Source organism: Dipodomys ordii, unplaced genomic scaffold (assembly GCF_000151885.1).
Source record: "Dipodomys ordii isolate 6190 unplaced genomic scaffold, Dord_2.0 Scaffold40, whole genome shotgun sequence".
NCBI classification, from domain to species: domain Eukaryota; kingdom Metazoa; phylum Chordata; class Mammalia; order Rodentia; family Heteromyidae; genus Dipodomys; species Dipodomys ordii.
This window is the reverse complement of record NW_012267256.1, coordinates 9,516,718-9,533,656: the sequence shown is the minus strand read 5'-3', so window position 1 is coordinate 9,533,656 and position 16,939 is coordinate 9,516,718. Positions and strand designations below refer to the sequence as shown.

General features: G+C 35.6%; 1 protein-coding gene across 1 annotated transcript in view; it reads left to right on the top strand.

The window, feature by feature from the left end:
• Positions 1-16,939, top strand: part of Smc5 (structural maintenance of chromosomes 5) — a 77,717-nt gene that overhangs the window by 50,352 nt on the left and 10,426 nt on the right. Inside the window, exons 13-17 of the mRNA XM_013018398.1 lie at positions 565-571; positions 2,417-2,590; positions 3,123-3,292; positions 7,468-7,591; positions 8,639-8,761. Of these exons, the coding sequence (XP_012873852.1) occupies positions 565-571; positions 2,417-2,590; positions 3,123-3,292; positions 7,468-7,591; positions 8,639-8,761 (598 nt within the window). The remainder of the gene's footprint in view (positions 1-564; positions 572-2,416; positions 2,591-3,122; positions 3,293-7,467; positions 7,592-8,638; positions 8,762-16,939) is intronic.

Below are 16,939 nucleotides of genomic sequence, written 5' to 3'. Positions count from 1 at the left end.
TGACCTTTTCCGCTTGACTCATACATATACTAGATATTGCAAATAAGGGAAACCATGGGACCTATGTTTCTTTGGGCCTGGCTTACTTCACTTAATATAACTTTTTCCAAGTTTTTCCATTTCCTAACAAATGGGGCAATGCCATTCTTTCTGCACATCTCACTTTTTTCTATACTAGTATATAGCCTTAGAAATTCTTAGTTCCTACATTCTTCTAAAGATGTTTGAAATTTTCTTCTTAAAAGTAATTTTATGTCACCAAACCATGTGTGGTTTTATTATGAGCAGAAATAGAGAATATGTCTTTCTCAACAGATTTTTCTATAACACCAAGTTGCCATATTAATACTTCATATAGATCATGAGAACTTAACTATTATTTATAATACAATTTATTTTCTTTTTTTAATTATCTTTAGGTAGTTGTACAAAGGGGTTGCCATTCAACAAAGCATTTTATGAATACCATTCCTCTCTCTCAGTGTCACCCCTTTGATACAATTTTCTAATCAGTGTGCCAGTATTTCTATGATCACTCATTTTGGCTCTGTTCTTCACTAACAGGATAGAAGTGAGGAGTTTTCCAATTCATTTTTCAAAAATGAGTTACTTAAAACAAAATGCCTGTCTTTGAGTTAAACATTAAATCATAAAGTAGTTGATCATTGGAGTAACCCAAAAATAGAACTCTCCATATTGATGTAATTCTCTTAATTCAGTGAGGTTTAGAAACTAGACAACACCATTTATAGACCAAACTAATTTATTTGATGTCTTCAGGAATAGTTAGAGCTAATTTTAAAAATAAATAAGAGTAGTAAGAATTCTTTATTGATTCAGAAAGACAACAGAATGCTTGATAAGGCTTTCATTCTTTTTTTTTTCCTTTTGTCAGTCCTGGAATTTGAACTCTGGGCCTGGGTGCTATCCCTGAGCTATTTCACTCAAGGCTAGTGCTCTATCACTTGGAGCCACAGCTCCACTCTGGCTTTGTCTGTGCTTATTAGAGATAAGAGTCTCACGGACTTTCCTGCCTAGGCTGGCTTTAAGCTATGATCCTCAGATCTCAGCCTCCTGAGTAGCCAGGATTACAGGTGTGAGCTACTGGCACCTGGCTGGCTTTCATATCTTTACTTTGTTGGAGAAAGGGGCGATTGCTATACTTGGAAAATCTTTTTATTTCAATAATGCTTCCAAGTGGAATTGTTTATGTACTTTTAACATTTTGAGTCACCTAGAGAACTTTAATACTATGTTTCTTCTCATCCCCTATACTTCTGTTCAGGTAATTTTCATTTACCTTAATTCTTTGATGTTATCTAAGTGATAAATTTTTTCTAGCACTCCTCTTCTACCTATCCCCAAGGTCCTAGGGATTGAACATAGGGCCTGTGCGTGCTACTCAGGCAAGCATTCTACTATTGAACTACATTTCTAGTCCACATAATGACTTCTAAAATTCTTAAGCACATTGAATATTTCTTATTATCTGATTGTCCCAATACCCAGCTTAGAGCTGTGTTGTAGAAAAAAAACTTAAATTATGCTGAAAATTTTTTCAGTCGTTTGTGCATATATTAAAGATACATTATGAAGTATTCCAGAATTTGGTAAATCCTTGGGATTATGTTAGCTAGCCATCTTTCAGAATATGTAAATTTTTGTAGAAGAAATTTATTCTCTTTATATCCTTAAGTCCTCTATTTCATGTACAGATATTGGTAATAATTGCTTCTTTCTTTGAATAAGAATACATTTGAAAAAAATCTCATTAATAGAAGTGTGGCCCATAGCACCCAAAAGGAGGATTTTGGTTTGGTTTTGTCATGCTGGGGATTAAACTCAGCCCTCACACATGTTAGACAAGCATCATACTGTTGGGCTACATCCACAGCTTCTAAATATATATTACTTAGTGTATATTTTAACATTTTAGCTTCTCCAATAGTGAGTAAGTCTATTTATAGAATTATTTCCCCATTAATCTCTACAGTTCTCCCCTTTGGTTAAATTGTTGGCCTCGTTGGCTTGAAATGTCCTTTTTGTAGGAAATGATGTTTCTTAGTTTCTCTTGTCAGTTCAAATCCCTGTTAAAACTAATTTTCATGAAATTTGAATAGATAAATATCTAGTCATTCCCTTTATTCTAAATTATTCATAATTTAGGAAGCTAATTTATCTCTTTTAACCAAGGCACAATAGTATTGGATGTACCTTTAGAGATTGGGAAAAAGTAAGTATGTGTTATACATATTTGAATAATATAATCAAAAGAAGGAGAGAGTAAAAAGTACATTTAGTGCATTTTGATATTCCCATAATTTTCTTGGTTTGTGTTTTTAATTTTTTTGTTCCTTAAAACATGTTTTATTAGATGTTTTTTTAGATGTTTACAGATTCTTGTTTTATATTATAGGTAATAAAAGAAACTCGTTTAAGACAAATTTACACAGCAGAAGAAAAGTATGTGGTGAAAACTTCTTTTTATTCAAACAAAGTGATTTCTAGTAACACATCCCTTAAAGTTGCCCAGTTCCTCACAGTTACTGTAGATCTAGAGCAAAGAAGACACTTGGAAGAACAACTAAAGGTTAGTCCATTTGATTATTAGAAAAGAATATGAAATGGGGACTGGGAGGATGGCCTAGTGGGAGAGTGCTTGCCTAGCATGCACAAATCCCAGGCCTGGGTTCGATTCCTCAGTACCAGATAAACAGAAAAAGCCAGAAGTGATGATGTGACTCCAGTGGTAGAGTGTTAGCCTTGAACAAAAAGAAGCTCAGGGACAGTGCCTCGGCCCTGAGTTCAAGCCCCAGGACTGGAAAAAAAAAATGTGAAATGGATTTCTGAAGAATGAGTCTCTAGAATTTTTAAAAAATTGTTAACAGGGCTGGAAGGTGGCTCAGTGGTAGAGCACTTGCCTTGCATGCCCGAGGCACTGGGTTCAATTCCTCAGCACCACATAAGCAAAAAAAGAAAAAAGCCAGAAGTGGCGCTATGGCTCAAGTTGTAGAGCGCTAGCCTTGAGCTGAAGAGCTGATGGACAGCGCCCAGGCCCAGAGTTCAGGCCCCATGACCGGACCCCAAAAAAAAAAATGTTAACAATTTTTCTTATCTCATAGGAAATTAATAGAAAATTGCAAGCAGTGGACTCAGGATTGATTGCTTTGCGTGATACAAACAAACATCTAGAACACAAAGACAATGAACTTAGACAAAAGAAGAAGGAACTTCTTGACAGAAAAACCAAGAAGAGGCAACTGGAACAAAAACTTAGTTCCAAGCTAGAAAGGTATCTTTCGGCCTTTTTTTCATGGTAGAGGAATCACAAAATATTGCATGGCTTGATTATTCATTAAACCCTTTAAAGATAGCATATTTCCCACAAGCACATTTTGTTATAATTTTTGAAGTATATGTGTGTAGGCGGGGGGATTATTTATTCATTACATAGTTGTACTTTTTGATACAGAGTCTCACTGTGTAGTTTTATCTAACCTCAAACTTATGACTCTCCTGTCTGCTTCCCAAGTGCCTGTCTGCATGTAATATCTAAAGTTTTGTTTTTTTTTTTTCTGTTCAAATACAGTTTGATAGAGTAAGGAACAGTGAGACTGAATTATTTTGTTTTTTTGTACATAATTTAAAAATTAGTAAGTTCCCTGTAGAGGTGATATTCATTACATTAGAAAATAAAAACTGAGTATTTAAATTATTAATTCATTTAAAAATAAATTCATATGTTAACATAAAACATTTTTCTAAATAAAGTATAGTTAGTGAGGAGAGTAACATTATTGAATGGTTTTGCAAATAACCTTTAAAGTCAATAAGTTTTTTCAATTTCCTTTTGTATTCAATCTATTCTGAGATATTTTGCTAGAAATAAAAATGAAATAAGTCAGCCTTCATTAGTTTGGAAATGCAGGAATATTTTAATGCACTTTTCAAATAATTGTGGATATACTTTAATGCCATATCAAAATTCACCAAGAGTAGGTGGTTAAATTTTAATTGCAGTATGGAATATGAAATCATATTTCAAGACAGTGAACTTTATGCTATATTTTAAATGACTCTTTACTCAAGAGTGATTTGGGGGGGGGGCGGTTGTGGGGCCTGACACTGGGCCTGGACACTGTCCCTTAGCTCTTCAGCTCAAGGCTAGCACTCTACCACTTGAGCCACAGCGCCACTTTCGGCTTTTTTCTTTCTGTTTATGTGGTGCTGAGGAATCGAACCCAGGGCCTCATGCATGCAAGGCAAGTGCTCTACCACTGAGCCACCTTCCCAGCCCTCAAGAGTGATTTTTGTTCCATAAATATATTGCTCATTTGAAACATTTTTCACCAATGTTATTTTAAATGTTGACCTATTTTATTATATAATACCAAAGGAAAGACCACAGTAATATCCCATAGTAAGTTATTAAAAATTGGGAATCTATCAAGCTCATGGTCTTAGCAAATTTCCTAAAATTTTCATTTTAATTTGAAAGCTTTACTTTTATCATTTGGCAACAAATGATAAACCAGTTATTTGAAATGATAAGTGATATTATTCTTTTTAGGAAAGGAAAATTACCAAACAAGTATGAAGTAATCAGCTTATCTTTCTTTCAAGTAAAACTGGCATTCTCTATTTATTTTAAGTATCTAGTCTAGCTCCAAAGTTAAAAATAACATGAAGTGCTTTTCCTTGTAATAACTAGTATGTTGGTATAGAACAGAAATGGTCAGTAAGTACAGTGCACATCCTTTTTCATCACACAGTGTTAGAAAATATCTAGCCAAAATTTGAGATTTTATAAAAATCTAGTTTCTTTTCGTCAAGAATATTCCTAGGCAAATCTGGCATTTTTGAGAATTTGAGTACAAGGGATGATGAACTTAATGACTACTACCTCCTTTTTGTTGTTATTACCTTGTTTCATTCTAAAACTTGCTTCTACTTTCACAACTTCAGTGCAAATGTCAACAGTGAAGAAGGCAAGGATGTCCTGTTACTATTAAGAAAATAGATTTGACCTTGCATTTCCCTTCAAGTAATTTTAGGAATCTCCAGGAAACCATTAGCCATATTTATATGTCAGTTGAGTTCAAAGTGGTGAAAGAGAGGGAGGAAATAGTCCATTTTCTTACCAGATGTGCCAGAGTAATAGGGAGATAGGAAGTAACTTTGATTCTTGCAGAATAGCTGGGTTTATCTCACTCATTCAGTTTCATTCTTCCTTGTTAAGATTGTCATCTTTGCCACAGTGGTTCCATGTGAAAAGTCTTTTTCCAAAAGAAAAAACTAGTCACCTACTGGGAAAGCCCAGTAACCAGACTCAGAACTGATTATAACTCTTAGCTTTGAATTTCTGTGATTTGTAGAAATTTGAATATGTCTGATAGGACAGTATCTACTAGAGGGAAGGAAGATGGCTCCCAAGTAAAGCTTTTCCCAGAGGCCCCCAGGATAACCTAAACTTTTTGCTCTTGTTCTTTGTTGCTCTTACAAGCTCTTACCCAGAGAAAGAAAGTAGAGATTTGCTATATAATCAAAATCTAATAATAAATGATAACTCATTGTCTTGAATTAGATATGTTTACTTTGGCCTAATACATTATGTGTTCCTAAACAATTCGTAAGTTACGAAAGTGGAAATATGCCTCAGAGTGCCATCCTTGAATCGAAAGAGCTAAAGCAAGAGCTTGAGACCTTGAGTTCAAGCTCCACTACCACAAGAATAAACAAATTCACAAATTGAATTATATTTGAAGTGTGGAAAGAAAATTTCCCCTTCATTTTCATCTTTTTAAAAAAGCATCATTTTCTATTAGCTTGTTTTTAAATTAGTAATTTAATTTTCTTGATTAATGTAACTTTGTTGCTTAAAATATATATAGTCTGTATGCCTAGATTTTTTTAAGCTGCATGTGGGTTGGTTGGTACACACCTTGCTGAGGCTGAGACAGGAGGACCTCACGTTTACGGCAAGCTTGAACTAAGACCCCGTTTCAAAACAAAAAAAAAGTCTTAAAGCCTCAATTTACCTGTACTGTGTGACTTTAGACTCACTGTCTAAAAGGAAACTTTGTTGGGTTGGTGCATGTGCCTATAATCCAAGATATTCAGAAAACAAATGAAGAAAGATGTTGGTCTGAGGCCAGCTCTTACAAAATGTAGACCCTATTTGAAAAACACTAAACAAAAAGGACTGGCAGTGTGGCCTCAGTGATAGAGTACTTAGAGCTAAGATACCTTAAGTACCCTTAAAAATAATTTTTTAAAAATAATGAACTGTCATAAAATAATGTTAATCTTTTTCAATAAAATGATTTTATATAACTATCCCTAGCCTACTATTTTATTCCTGCTATATTCATTTTGGACAGTTTCCATGGTGACCTAATTAGTGGTTTTACTAACTAGTCTCCTTTCCATTCATCCAGAGTAGGATTGCAGGATATTATCTTCTCAAGTCTTTGTCCGTCCTACCATTACTGCATGAAATTAAACACTTCTCCCATTTAGAATAACGTTCAGAATCTTCTTGTATCACTCTAGATTATTACTGAATTTCTTCATTCCTCTTTATTATTGCTTCCATGCCTCTTCCTTTCTCTGTAGAGATAATATGGTATAATGCAGAGAACATGAAATTTTCTTATCCTTAAAGTAGCTCATCTTAGGTGATACACTTAAATTTTTTGATCCTTAGGTGTCTTCATCTTTTTAAAAGAAAACATAGGATTATTAACTTATCTTTTTATTCTGTTTTACCTGTCAATCAACTCTTCCTGCTTTAAGCCCAAAGAAAGAGATTATCAGTAGTTCCTAGTTACATTGATAGTTAAATTATTATTAATAAGTTAGTTAGGGCTGGGTACTATCCTAAGTTTGTTGTGTATATTACCTTTTTAAAAGCATCTCGGGCTGGGAAGGTGGCTCAGTGGTAGAGCGCTTGCCTTGCATGCATGAGGCCCTGGGTTCCATTCCTCAGCACCACATAAGCAGAAAATAAAAAAGCCGGAAGTAGTGCTGTGGCTCAAGTGGTAGAGTGCTAGCCTTGAGCTGAAGAGCTGAGGGACAGCGCCCACGCCCCACAACCGGAGCCCCCAAAAAATAAAAAATAAAAATAAAAGTATCTCTACAGCTGTATGAGGGAAGTACTATGATAATCTGCAGCTGATTTACGAAGAAACAGAAGTTGTCCAAAGTTGCATTGCTTCTTTTGTTTGTTTGAGGCAGGGTCTCACTGTGTAGCCTACGCTGTCCTTAAATTTGGGATCTTCTTGCCTCAGCCTGGGAAATTCTGTTTAATCTCTTCATTGCTAATAAGTGTTTAAATCAGTAGTCTAGTTAAAACTTTACACTTTTGAACAGCATTGCTAAATCTTCTAGAAAACTGCAGAAGAATTAGGGCTTTGGGCTCAGTTTTTGGGTTTAACCCCTTTCTCTGTCCTTATGTGTGTCATACAGCATAAAACTGATGGAGCAGGACTCTTGTAACCTGGAAGAGGAGGAACGAAAAACAAGTACCAAAATCAAAGAGTTAAATGTTCAGAAAGCAAAACTTGTTACTGAATTAACAAACCTAGTAAAGGTAAGGTATTTTTCTTAATTTTAGATACGTTTTTTAAAGTAGCTGATAGAGCTGGGTGCTAGGCTCATGCCTATATCCTAGCTATTCAGGAGGCTGAGATTCTGAGCGTTGTGGTTTCAAATCAGCTCAAGCAGGAATGTCTGTGAAACTCTACCTCCATTTAACCACCAAAAAAAGAAAACAACAGCAACAAAAAAACCTGGAAGTAGAACTGTGGCTAAAGTAGTGCTATGCTTGATCAAAAATGTTTAGGACAGTGCCCAGACCCTGTGTTCAAGCCCCAGGATGCAAAAAAAAAGTAGCTGATAGTTGAGATAGCTTTTAGAGGCCTTTAAGAGGGAGATGGTCTTTAAGTATTTTCTCTTCTAGTTGTATATAAGAGATTTTATCATCAGTTTCAGCTTTTTTGGTTACTTGGCATTGTCTTTATAGGTAATAAATAGGTTAACTCATTAAATTATATATTATTCCAGATGACTACTAAATACACAGGAACACACTTTCTAAAAGATTCTCTTTAAAAATTGTTTTAAGATGGGGCTAGGAAGGTGGCTCAGTGGTAGAGTGCTTGCCTTGCATGCCTGAGTCCCTGGGTTCGATTCCTCAGCACTACATAAGCAAAAAGAAAAAAGCCAGAAGTGCTGCTGTGGCTCAAGTGGTAGAGTGCTAGCCTTGAGCTGAAGAGCTGAGGGACAGTGCTCAAGCCCAGAGTTCAGGCCCCACGACTGGACCCAAAAAAAAAAAAATTGTTTGGGGGGGGAGGGGGGAGGCTGGGAAGGGATGTGAAGGGTAAACAAAGGAGGAGGCTGCAATGCTTGGTAAGAAATGTACACATTATCCTGCCCATGTAATTGTAACCCCTCTGTACAGTATGTTCACAAATAAAATAAAAATAAAATAAAATTTAAAAAAATTGTTTAAGAGAAGTATTACAGTAGAAAAGCCACTTTTTGTGAATTAGAATTTTATTTTGAGAAAACTGGCTTTTTTATGGTTTTAAGCACAGATAACTTATGAACTAAGTTTTGGGGGGATTTTTCTTCCTAGATTTGTACTTCTTTGCATATGCAAAAGGTAGATTTAATCCTTCAGAATACGACAATGATTTCTGAGAAGAACAAATTAGAGTCAGATTATGTAGCTGCATCTTCAAAACTACGTGTCACAGAGGTAAGATATTTCAAAGTTCAGTGTCTGATCAGTTTGAAAAACATCATGTATTATCACTGGACATATGTATTTGTATGCTGTATAAGTTTACAAATTTAATGCATCCTGCTTATGAGGAAGCAATATTTGGAACATTTGAGTGGCTGTGTAATCTTGACAATTTACTCTTCTTTTAATATCTGCCGGTGAAATGCTAAATACTTGTACCATGTGGAAGTGAAGAAATGTGATAAATCACATTAATTTAAAGCCCAAAGAATATCTGGCCACAATATGGAATTGATAGTGATACAGTTTTTCAAGCTCCAAAATCCTCTCCCCAAAATAGTACTTAGGATACTATAGCATCAACAAACTCACAGACAATATAGACAATAGCAAAACTAAGCTTTAAGCTATATCCCTGTTGGTGTAAAATAATAATAATAATTCTGTGTTCTTTCATGAAGAAGCTGTGGTGTTCTATTGAGCAATTATGTGGTCATGGTTGATTACATCACTGTCCATGTTGCTGAACTCAATCTCCATCCCTCCTGAGTTTGGGAAACTGCTGATATCATGTCTTTCTACATCTTATCTTTCTGACATTGCCCACTGCCATCTGAGTTATATCCTAAGCATATCCTAAGCATAAACTCAGGTTTAATCCAAGGAATTCTTGTATAACAAAGATTCTTATCACTCAGTTTTAAAGTGTGTGTGTGTGTGTTGAGGGTATGTGTGTGTATTGTCTGTCTTCACTTGAACCACAGTTGTACTTCTGACTTTTGAGTAGTTAATTGTGGATAAGAGTCTCAAGATTTTCCTTCCCAGGCTGGCTTCAAACAGGAATTTTCAGTCTTCTGAATAGATAGGATTACAAGCATGAGCCACCAGCACCCATACTCAAGGGGTTTTTTAAAATAGTAATCAGTCACAAAGGCTAATCAATATCTGTGAGCTTGTGAATACAACTAGAGAAGTTAAATTAGAGGCAACATCAAAACTCATGTGATACTACTGAGAGAAAGCCCAGAAAATGGAAATAGTCCCACGGGGCATAGGAAGTCAGGTCAGCAGTTCTATCTGAAAGCAACTTATATAAGGTGACTGTCCAGACTCGGGCAAGGTCTGATAATGCTGGCATATCTCAAACCAATGGAAATTCCTCTTACTGAAGAGAACTATAGCTATATAACATTAAAAGAAGCATTAAAACATGTACTGTACAGTCCTAAGTCAAACCATGTAAACTTAAGCACAATTCTCTGAAAATGGCAGAAAGGAGGAAGTTTCAGTAAAATGAAATTATTTGCTAATTGTTATTCCACAGTTATTATCAGGAATATTAATCAATGGGGTGTTTAGGACAGAATTTTGGTACTTATAGTAAGGAGTCAATAGACATTCTCTATCCCCCCAAAAAAACTTATTTCAAACAGGGATATTATATAAGTATTTATATGAAGATAATCTTCCTAAATACCAAAATTATATACAAAGAGAAGGGAAAGTGGGCAGGGAGGCGGTAGTAAAGCAGATCACATAAAGATTAGATTTTTTTACTTAATAGAGGACAAAAATCACTGTGGCCTGAAATAGGCAGGTCAGAAGCAAAGCTGGACATGGTAGTACATACTTGTACAACTGGAAGAAAGCATAGGTAAGGAGAATCACTTGAGCTCAGGAATCTGAGATCAGCTTAGGTGAGCATTGTAAGACCCCATCTTTAAAAGAAAAAAAAAAAGCCCATATCAAAGATGAAACATATTAAATGTAAGTGGATATGCTGTGTCTATTTCAAAATCAAGGCTATGTTGAAATAAGTTCTAACAATTTGCAGAATATAAAAGGTGCATCTAAAAGAAATGAAGTTTTAAATTGAAGGATATTAGATACAGTCATCTTTTTGGTTGATGGGAAAGTAACTTTGGGCCATGGGGATGGCTACACAGCCATTGAATTATATGTTTATAATGATAGACTTATAATCTGGAAAATATGTCAGATATATCGTTAAGTGAACTAAAAAGGACAGACTCCAGGCACCCATGGTTTACCCATGTAATGGTTGTTATTCAGGAGGCTGAGATCTAAAATCTGCAGTTTGAAACCAGACTGGGCAAAAAAAGAAAAGTTAGTGATAAGTTAGAGCCTTTTTAAACATTATTTATGGTAATAGGAGAAGATAAGGTCAAACTTATTTAAACAAATCCTTTTTCCTACTTTGTATCGATGTAGCAAAATAAAACTAATTTTTCTTAAACTTAGCAAAAGCAAAATGAAACATTTGCTTCTAAGTTTGGGGGGACTTGGCGTGATTTTTATTAGGGGAAGGAGGTGTGCTGGTGCCGGAACTAGAACCCAGGGCCTGGACACTGTCCCTTAGTTCTTTCACTTTTGGTTGTCACTCTACCACTTGAGTCACAGCTTCATTTCCAGTTTTTGAATGGTTAGTTTTAGAAAAGAATCTCATAGACTTGCTCACCCAGGCTGTCTTCAAACTACTATCCTCAGATCTCAGCCTCTCATAAGCTAGTTTTACATGTGTGAGCCACCAGTATCCAATTCGCTGGCATTGTTTTAACAGTGTAGCCTCAGGGAGAAAAACAAATATTCCAAGTAACTTAAAACAGAATAATTCAGTTATAAACACAAAAGTTGTATAATGTTTTTCAGGAACCATACGGTAATAATATTTGGCAGGTTATTCTGAAGTAGGTGATAAATGTTAGTAGGATTTTCAGCATGAGAAAAACTATTTAGATATAAAGATACTCTGCAGCAGTTGAATTGTTAAACAAACGGTGGTATACATACATGTTGAAGATTACTCTCCAACAAAATAAATGAACTACTGAGCCTGTTCTACTGAGCAAAAGGAACTAAGCACCTTCTTCCAGTAAAAAAGATTATCCCCTATTTGATTTATGCAGAATGCATAGTGACAGAAGACAAGTCAGTGCTGATCATAAGGAGACTACAGGGGGATGGTTTACAGAGGGCCACAAAGGTTTTAAGGGTGTTGATGTATTTATTATTGAATGCATTGGGATGATCTCAAATATATTTGTCTGAACTCATTAAGTTAGACACTAAATATGTACAGTTTTATGGTTCATCAGTTGTGTCCCCAAAGTTAGTGAATTTTTTAAAGAAAAATTATCTGTTAGGTTCTTTTTTAATAAATTGTTATTGAAGTATTTCTTCAGTATGAAATTTTAAAACATATTCTAGAATATGTAGAATAATAGTGAATCCATGTGCTTACTACCCATTTAACAAATTAATACTTAGACATTTTGTTGTAGATTTTTAAACCTTTTGCTATATTCAAAGCCCCTTGTACCCTTCCAGATTCATTCCCCAAAAGTCTACCATAGTCTGGCAGTGGTATGTATATGATTTTCTTGACACTTGTCAGAAATGCATCTGTTACATAAAAGTTAGCTGTACTAGTATGTTCCTCCCACCCTGTGGGAGGCTTTCTTAGAAGATACATTTTAGGAAATAGATACTGAACTGTACAGATAAATTTTTTAAAACCTTCTGCTTCCTAAAATAGATTATGGCTATAGTGAAGTTGGGGGTGGGACTAGGAGAGGATAGAGAATTTTACTAGCAGATAGTAAGAGGATATAGACACAACCAACCTAGCCAAACAGCCAAAAGTTAGAGTTGATGTGCTAGAATTGATTAGTTCACTTTAGCAAAAGCTTAAGGCATAGGACAGGAAAGCATTCTTCCCCTTAAACAAAAACTAAACTAAAAGAAGGCAGCAGGAATAACAGTACTCCTCTTCAGTTTATGGGATGGATCAGTAAAAAGAAACAAAAGATTATACCCTGACAAGAGTTAGGAGGGAGACATTTAGGTCATGAACATGTAGGAAGGTCATTTGCCATTTGTCCAGTCATCTACGCACTGTTGGTCAATAATTTTAGCACACAAATTAAAGTTACTTCATTGGTAAGAATCTGAATGTTGTTATCTAGTACATGGAAGAGATTTTATGAAGATGCAGACATAGTGTGGAGATTTAAACTCAATCAAAATACAGAATTTAATCTTGGCACTTGGTTTGTGAAATCATTGCTAATGAGAACTTAAGACAGAAGTTTGTTTCTTATTTATAGAAGTATTGTGAAATCGTAGTAATTGCTTTGGAGTAAGCACTCTTGTAAAATTTAACCTAGTCTGAACATAACTACTTTTCTAAACAGCCCTATTTAAGATGGATGTACTGAGATTAGATACATATTTACAAGATGTTATTTAATGATCTGTGTGTAGTAGTGGAAATATTACTGTAGTAGTAGTGGAAATATTACTGTTTTGAGTAACACTAACTGCTATGTTTCTGGGGAGTAGGAAAGTTTCTTGTGAGGTTTTTAGTCTCTTTGTATTACTCTTTTTTTTTTTTAAGATAGCCATACTATACCAGAGACATAATCACTGATTAGCTGCTTTTGCCTATTCATTCTTATTAATTCTTACTATCTTTGTGTAAGTAAGCTAAGTGTATCACAACCATCTTAAAGATACAACTGCTATATAAACTTTGCTATCAAGAAAGCACAGTTAACCAAAGAAATTCATTATTCATGTATTATGATCATATTTTAAATCATAATTTCTTAGTTTGTTGCTTAATTTAAAGGAATTAGAGAGGTATTACTTTTCCCATCATGATTCTCTTGCTACTGTTTCTTTCCATTCCCTTTCTCCAGTTCAGCCATTACCACATTCATAATTCACCTTTTTCTCATTTCATGGCTACTGCCCAGTCTGACTTTTACTCTTAAGCTTTAATACCTACAAGCTCTTATTTTTAGTCTTCTACTACTTAGAAATCTATAGCTTATACATAAATAACAATTTCCTTCATACTAATGTTACTGCTACCTCTGATTTTATCTTGCATTCTCTCAGAATTGTTTTATACTTCTCATACTAATTTAAAAGTTCTATTTTTGTTTCTTTTTTGTTTATAATGTTTTGTCGCTATTTGTTTTTTCTTCCAGTGCTAGGGATTGAACCCAGTGCCTCCCACATGCTAAAGTAAGCATTTTCTTTAGTATGTTGAAATCTTTGTTCATGTTTACACTGGGCTAATGATTTTGCATTGATAGTTTTGTTTTCTTCTGTTTGTTTTTGAGACAATTCTCATTATATAGTCCAGGTTGGTTTCCAACATGCTATATAGCCCAGACTAGCCTCAATTTCAAGGTTCCCAGGCCTCCCGATTAGCGCTGGGGTAATAGATGTGTGCCACCATATCTGGTTTCCCTCCATTGTGATGTAGTCTTGAGAACTACAAGTCAGCCAAGGCTGAGTTGGAACCACAGTCCCCCCAATCTTAGTTTAGAATGATAGGCACACAGTACTGCACCCAGTTTTGTTTTTTTCTTAAGTATTTATTAACAATTCAATTTAACAGTTTATTAACTATTCTAAAAAAATGTATGAATTTCTTCTTTCTTCCACAAGAGGGCCTTCTTTACTTAAATGTCAAAGTGTTTCCAATGGAACTTTACTTAAAAAGCATTTCAGAGAGCCTGGTGCCAGTTGCTCACACCTGTAATTCCAACTACTTAGAAGGCTGAGACCTGAGAATTGGGGTTCAAATCCAGCCCACCCATGAGAGTCTGTAAGGCCCTTTTTTATTTTTCATTTTTGTCGGTCATGGGGCATTTGAACTAAGGGCATGGGTACTTTCCCTGAGCTTTTTCCCTCAAGGCTAGTGGTCTACTGCTTTGAACCACTGTGCCACTTCTGGTTTTTTGGTGGTTAATTGGAGATAAGAGTCTCATGGGCTTCGAAACGATCCTCAGATCTCAGCCTCTTGAGTAGCTAGGTTACAGGTATGAGCCACTGCACCTGGCTTGTAAGGCTCTTATCACCAACCAAACACCAAAAATGCAGAAGTAGAGATATGGCTCAAGTGTAGAGTGTTAGCCTCGAGCACCAAAGCTCAGGGACAGTACCCAGGCCCTGAGATGGCTCTGAGTTCAAGCTCCAGGACTGGTACCAAAGAAAAAAAAAGGAGGGAGGGAGAGAGGGATAGAAAAAGAAATTAAATATTTCTTTTCTCTAGTGGGGGGTAACAAGTCCTAGTTTTTGTTTTTGTTTTTTGTACCAGTGCTAGTTAAGGCTAGAACTCTACATTTGAGCCACTTCGAGCTTTTTGGTAGTTAATTGGAGACATGAGTCTCAGACACTTTCCTGCCTGGGCTGACTTTGAACCTTGATCTTCAGATCTCAGTCTCCTAAGTAGTTAGGATTCCAGGCATAAGCCATTGGTACCCAGCTAATACTCATTTCTTTTCATATATGAAAGCAATCCTTTCTGAGATGTTAGTGTAGGGAACATTCTGTAAATTTTAGTATTTGCTCATGCCTTAAACAGATGCAGTATTTCTATTCTATAATCACTGTTGAAGGCAAGCCTCAAAGCAGAAATGTAAAGAGAATCTTTTCATTGCCTTTATTTTATAGCATGATATAATAGTATATTCTCTTATTTCTGGCACCCCCTCATCCCACAAAGAAAAGTTCAGTAAGGATTGTGGTTTAAAGTGGATCTGCTATGTGAAGAGGTAAGTCCCAAACATGGGTATCTGGAAATAATATTTTCTTAGATTTTATAAGACATCAAACAGAAGGAAATTTTATATAAGGCTTTTAGCCTTCTAAGTCCAGAACTTCAAAAAATTGACTCTGATACTAATTTTTATCTCCTTTTATTTTCTTTTTTTGTTTTTGGCAGTAATAAAGTTTGAGCCCAGGCTTTATACAGGAACTGTAGTCTTGAGCCATGTCCCCATCTCTTTTCTTTTTTCCGCTTTTAACAGTTTTTCAGATAGGTTCTTGTTTTTACCCAGACCCAGCCTCAGTGAAAGATCCTCCTCTTTAAACCTGAAAAACTGGGATCAAAGGCACATATCACCATACTCAGCTTTTTGGTTAAGATAATGTTTTACTAATTTTTTTGCCTGGGCTAGCTTCAACTGTGATCCTCTTAATCTCCACTTCCCAAGTAATTGAAATAACAGGGTTGAATCACTGTGCCCAGCCTAACTGATGTTGAAAGGAACAGAAGCAGGAATAGAACTCATTAGAAGTGCTTAGTTTCTACCCAGCTGTCCCTTATTTTACATTTGCTTGAGTACAGTGCCCTTAAAACAGGGGACTTGAAAGTCTTTACCATTCTCCCAGGTTGTAGTGATTGAGGAATGTATTTACGGAAACCTTAGGACTAAATAACTAATGTATAAAGGGTTACTTGTATTTTTTTCAGTTCTGTCCAGTTTATGTCTTTTTACTTCTCTAATGATTGGCTTGGTTTAGTTCATTAGCTGTTAAACTTGCATGCATAAAAATCAGCGAGAGACTTTGTTAATAAATAACAAATAGACAAGTCTTATTTCCAGAGCTATTAATCTGATAGATCTAGGGTATGGCTAGGGCAGCAAACTCCTTTCACCATGGGTGTTATGTGCAGTCTAGTTTGAAATTTAATGGAAAGCGCAAGATAGCCCTGCTTTCTTTCCTAGAAACCTGCTCACCTATAGTTTTACAACCTTGAGCCAGTTTCTGAATGTCTCTTGGCTGTATCTAAAAGAAGGAGAGAGAGAACGTATTTCTCAAGATCGTTTTCAGGATTGAATTAACACTTGGGGTATAATAATGATTGGCCTGTAAAGGCATCCTGTAGGGTGAGTTTGGCCCTTATGTACTTTGTCCAGCCTAATCTTGTATACCTTTACATATTTCTCGGCTTCAATCATATTCAATTACTATTACATCTTTGAAACTTCCACTGCTTTACATTCATAATCACCAGTCTCTGGAATGCCTTCTGTTACTGCTTTTTCAGTAATTCTTCTCTTTAAAGCTGTTCAGTTGTCACAGCTTCTGTGACAATTCTGCGCTTTCTCCATCCCTTTCTCCAGTTTCGTATTCTGTCTAGACTGTTGCACTGAGCAGCACTTACTTCTCTATTATGAACATTGTGTGTCCTCTAAGCAGATGTTGCTATGAATCCTGGTGCTCTCTTATATGTGAGCTTGAACAAGTTGTCATAATTCCTTCCCATCTTTTTTTCTTTTTAGTATGTATAATAGGGATAATTTTTAGAGTAAAGCACCTACTCAAGGACATTAGCACTGAATAAATAGTACCTATTTCTTGTAAGGA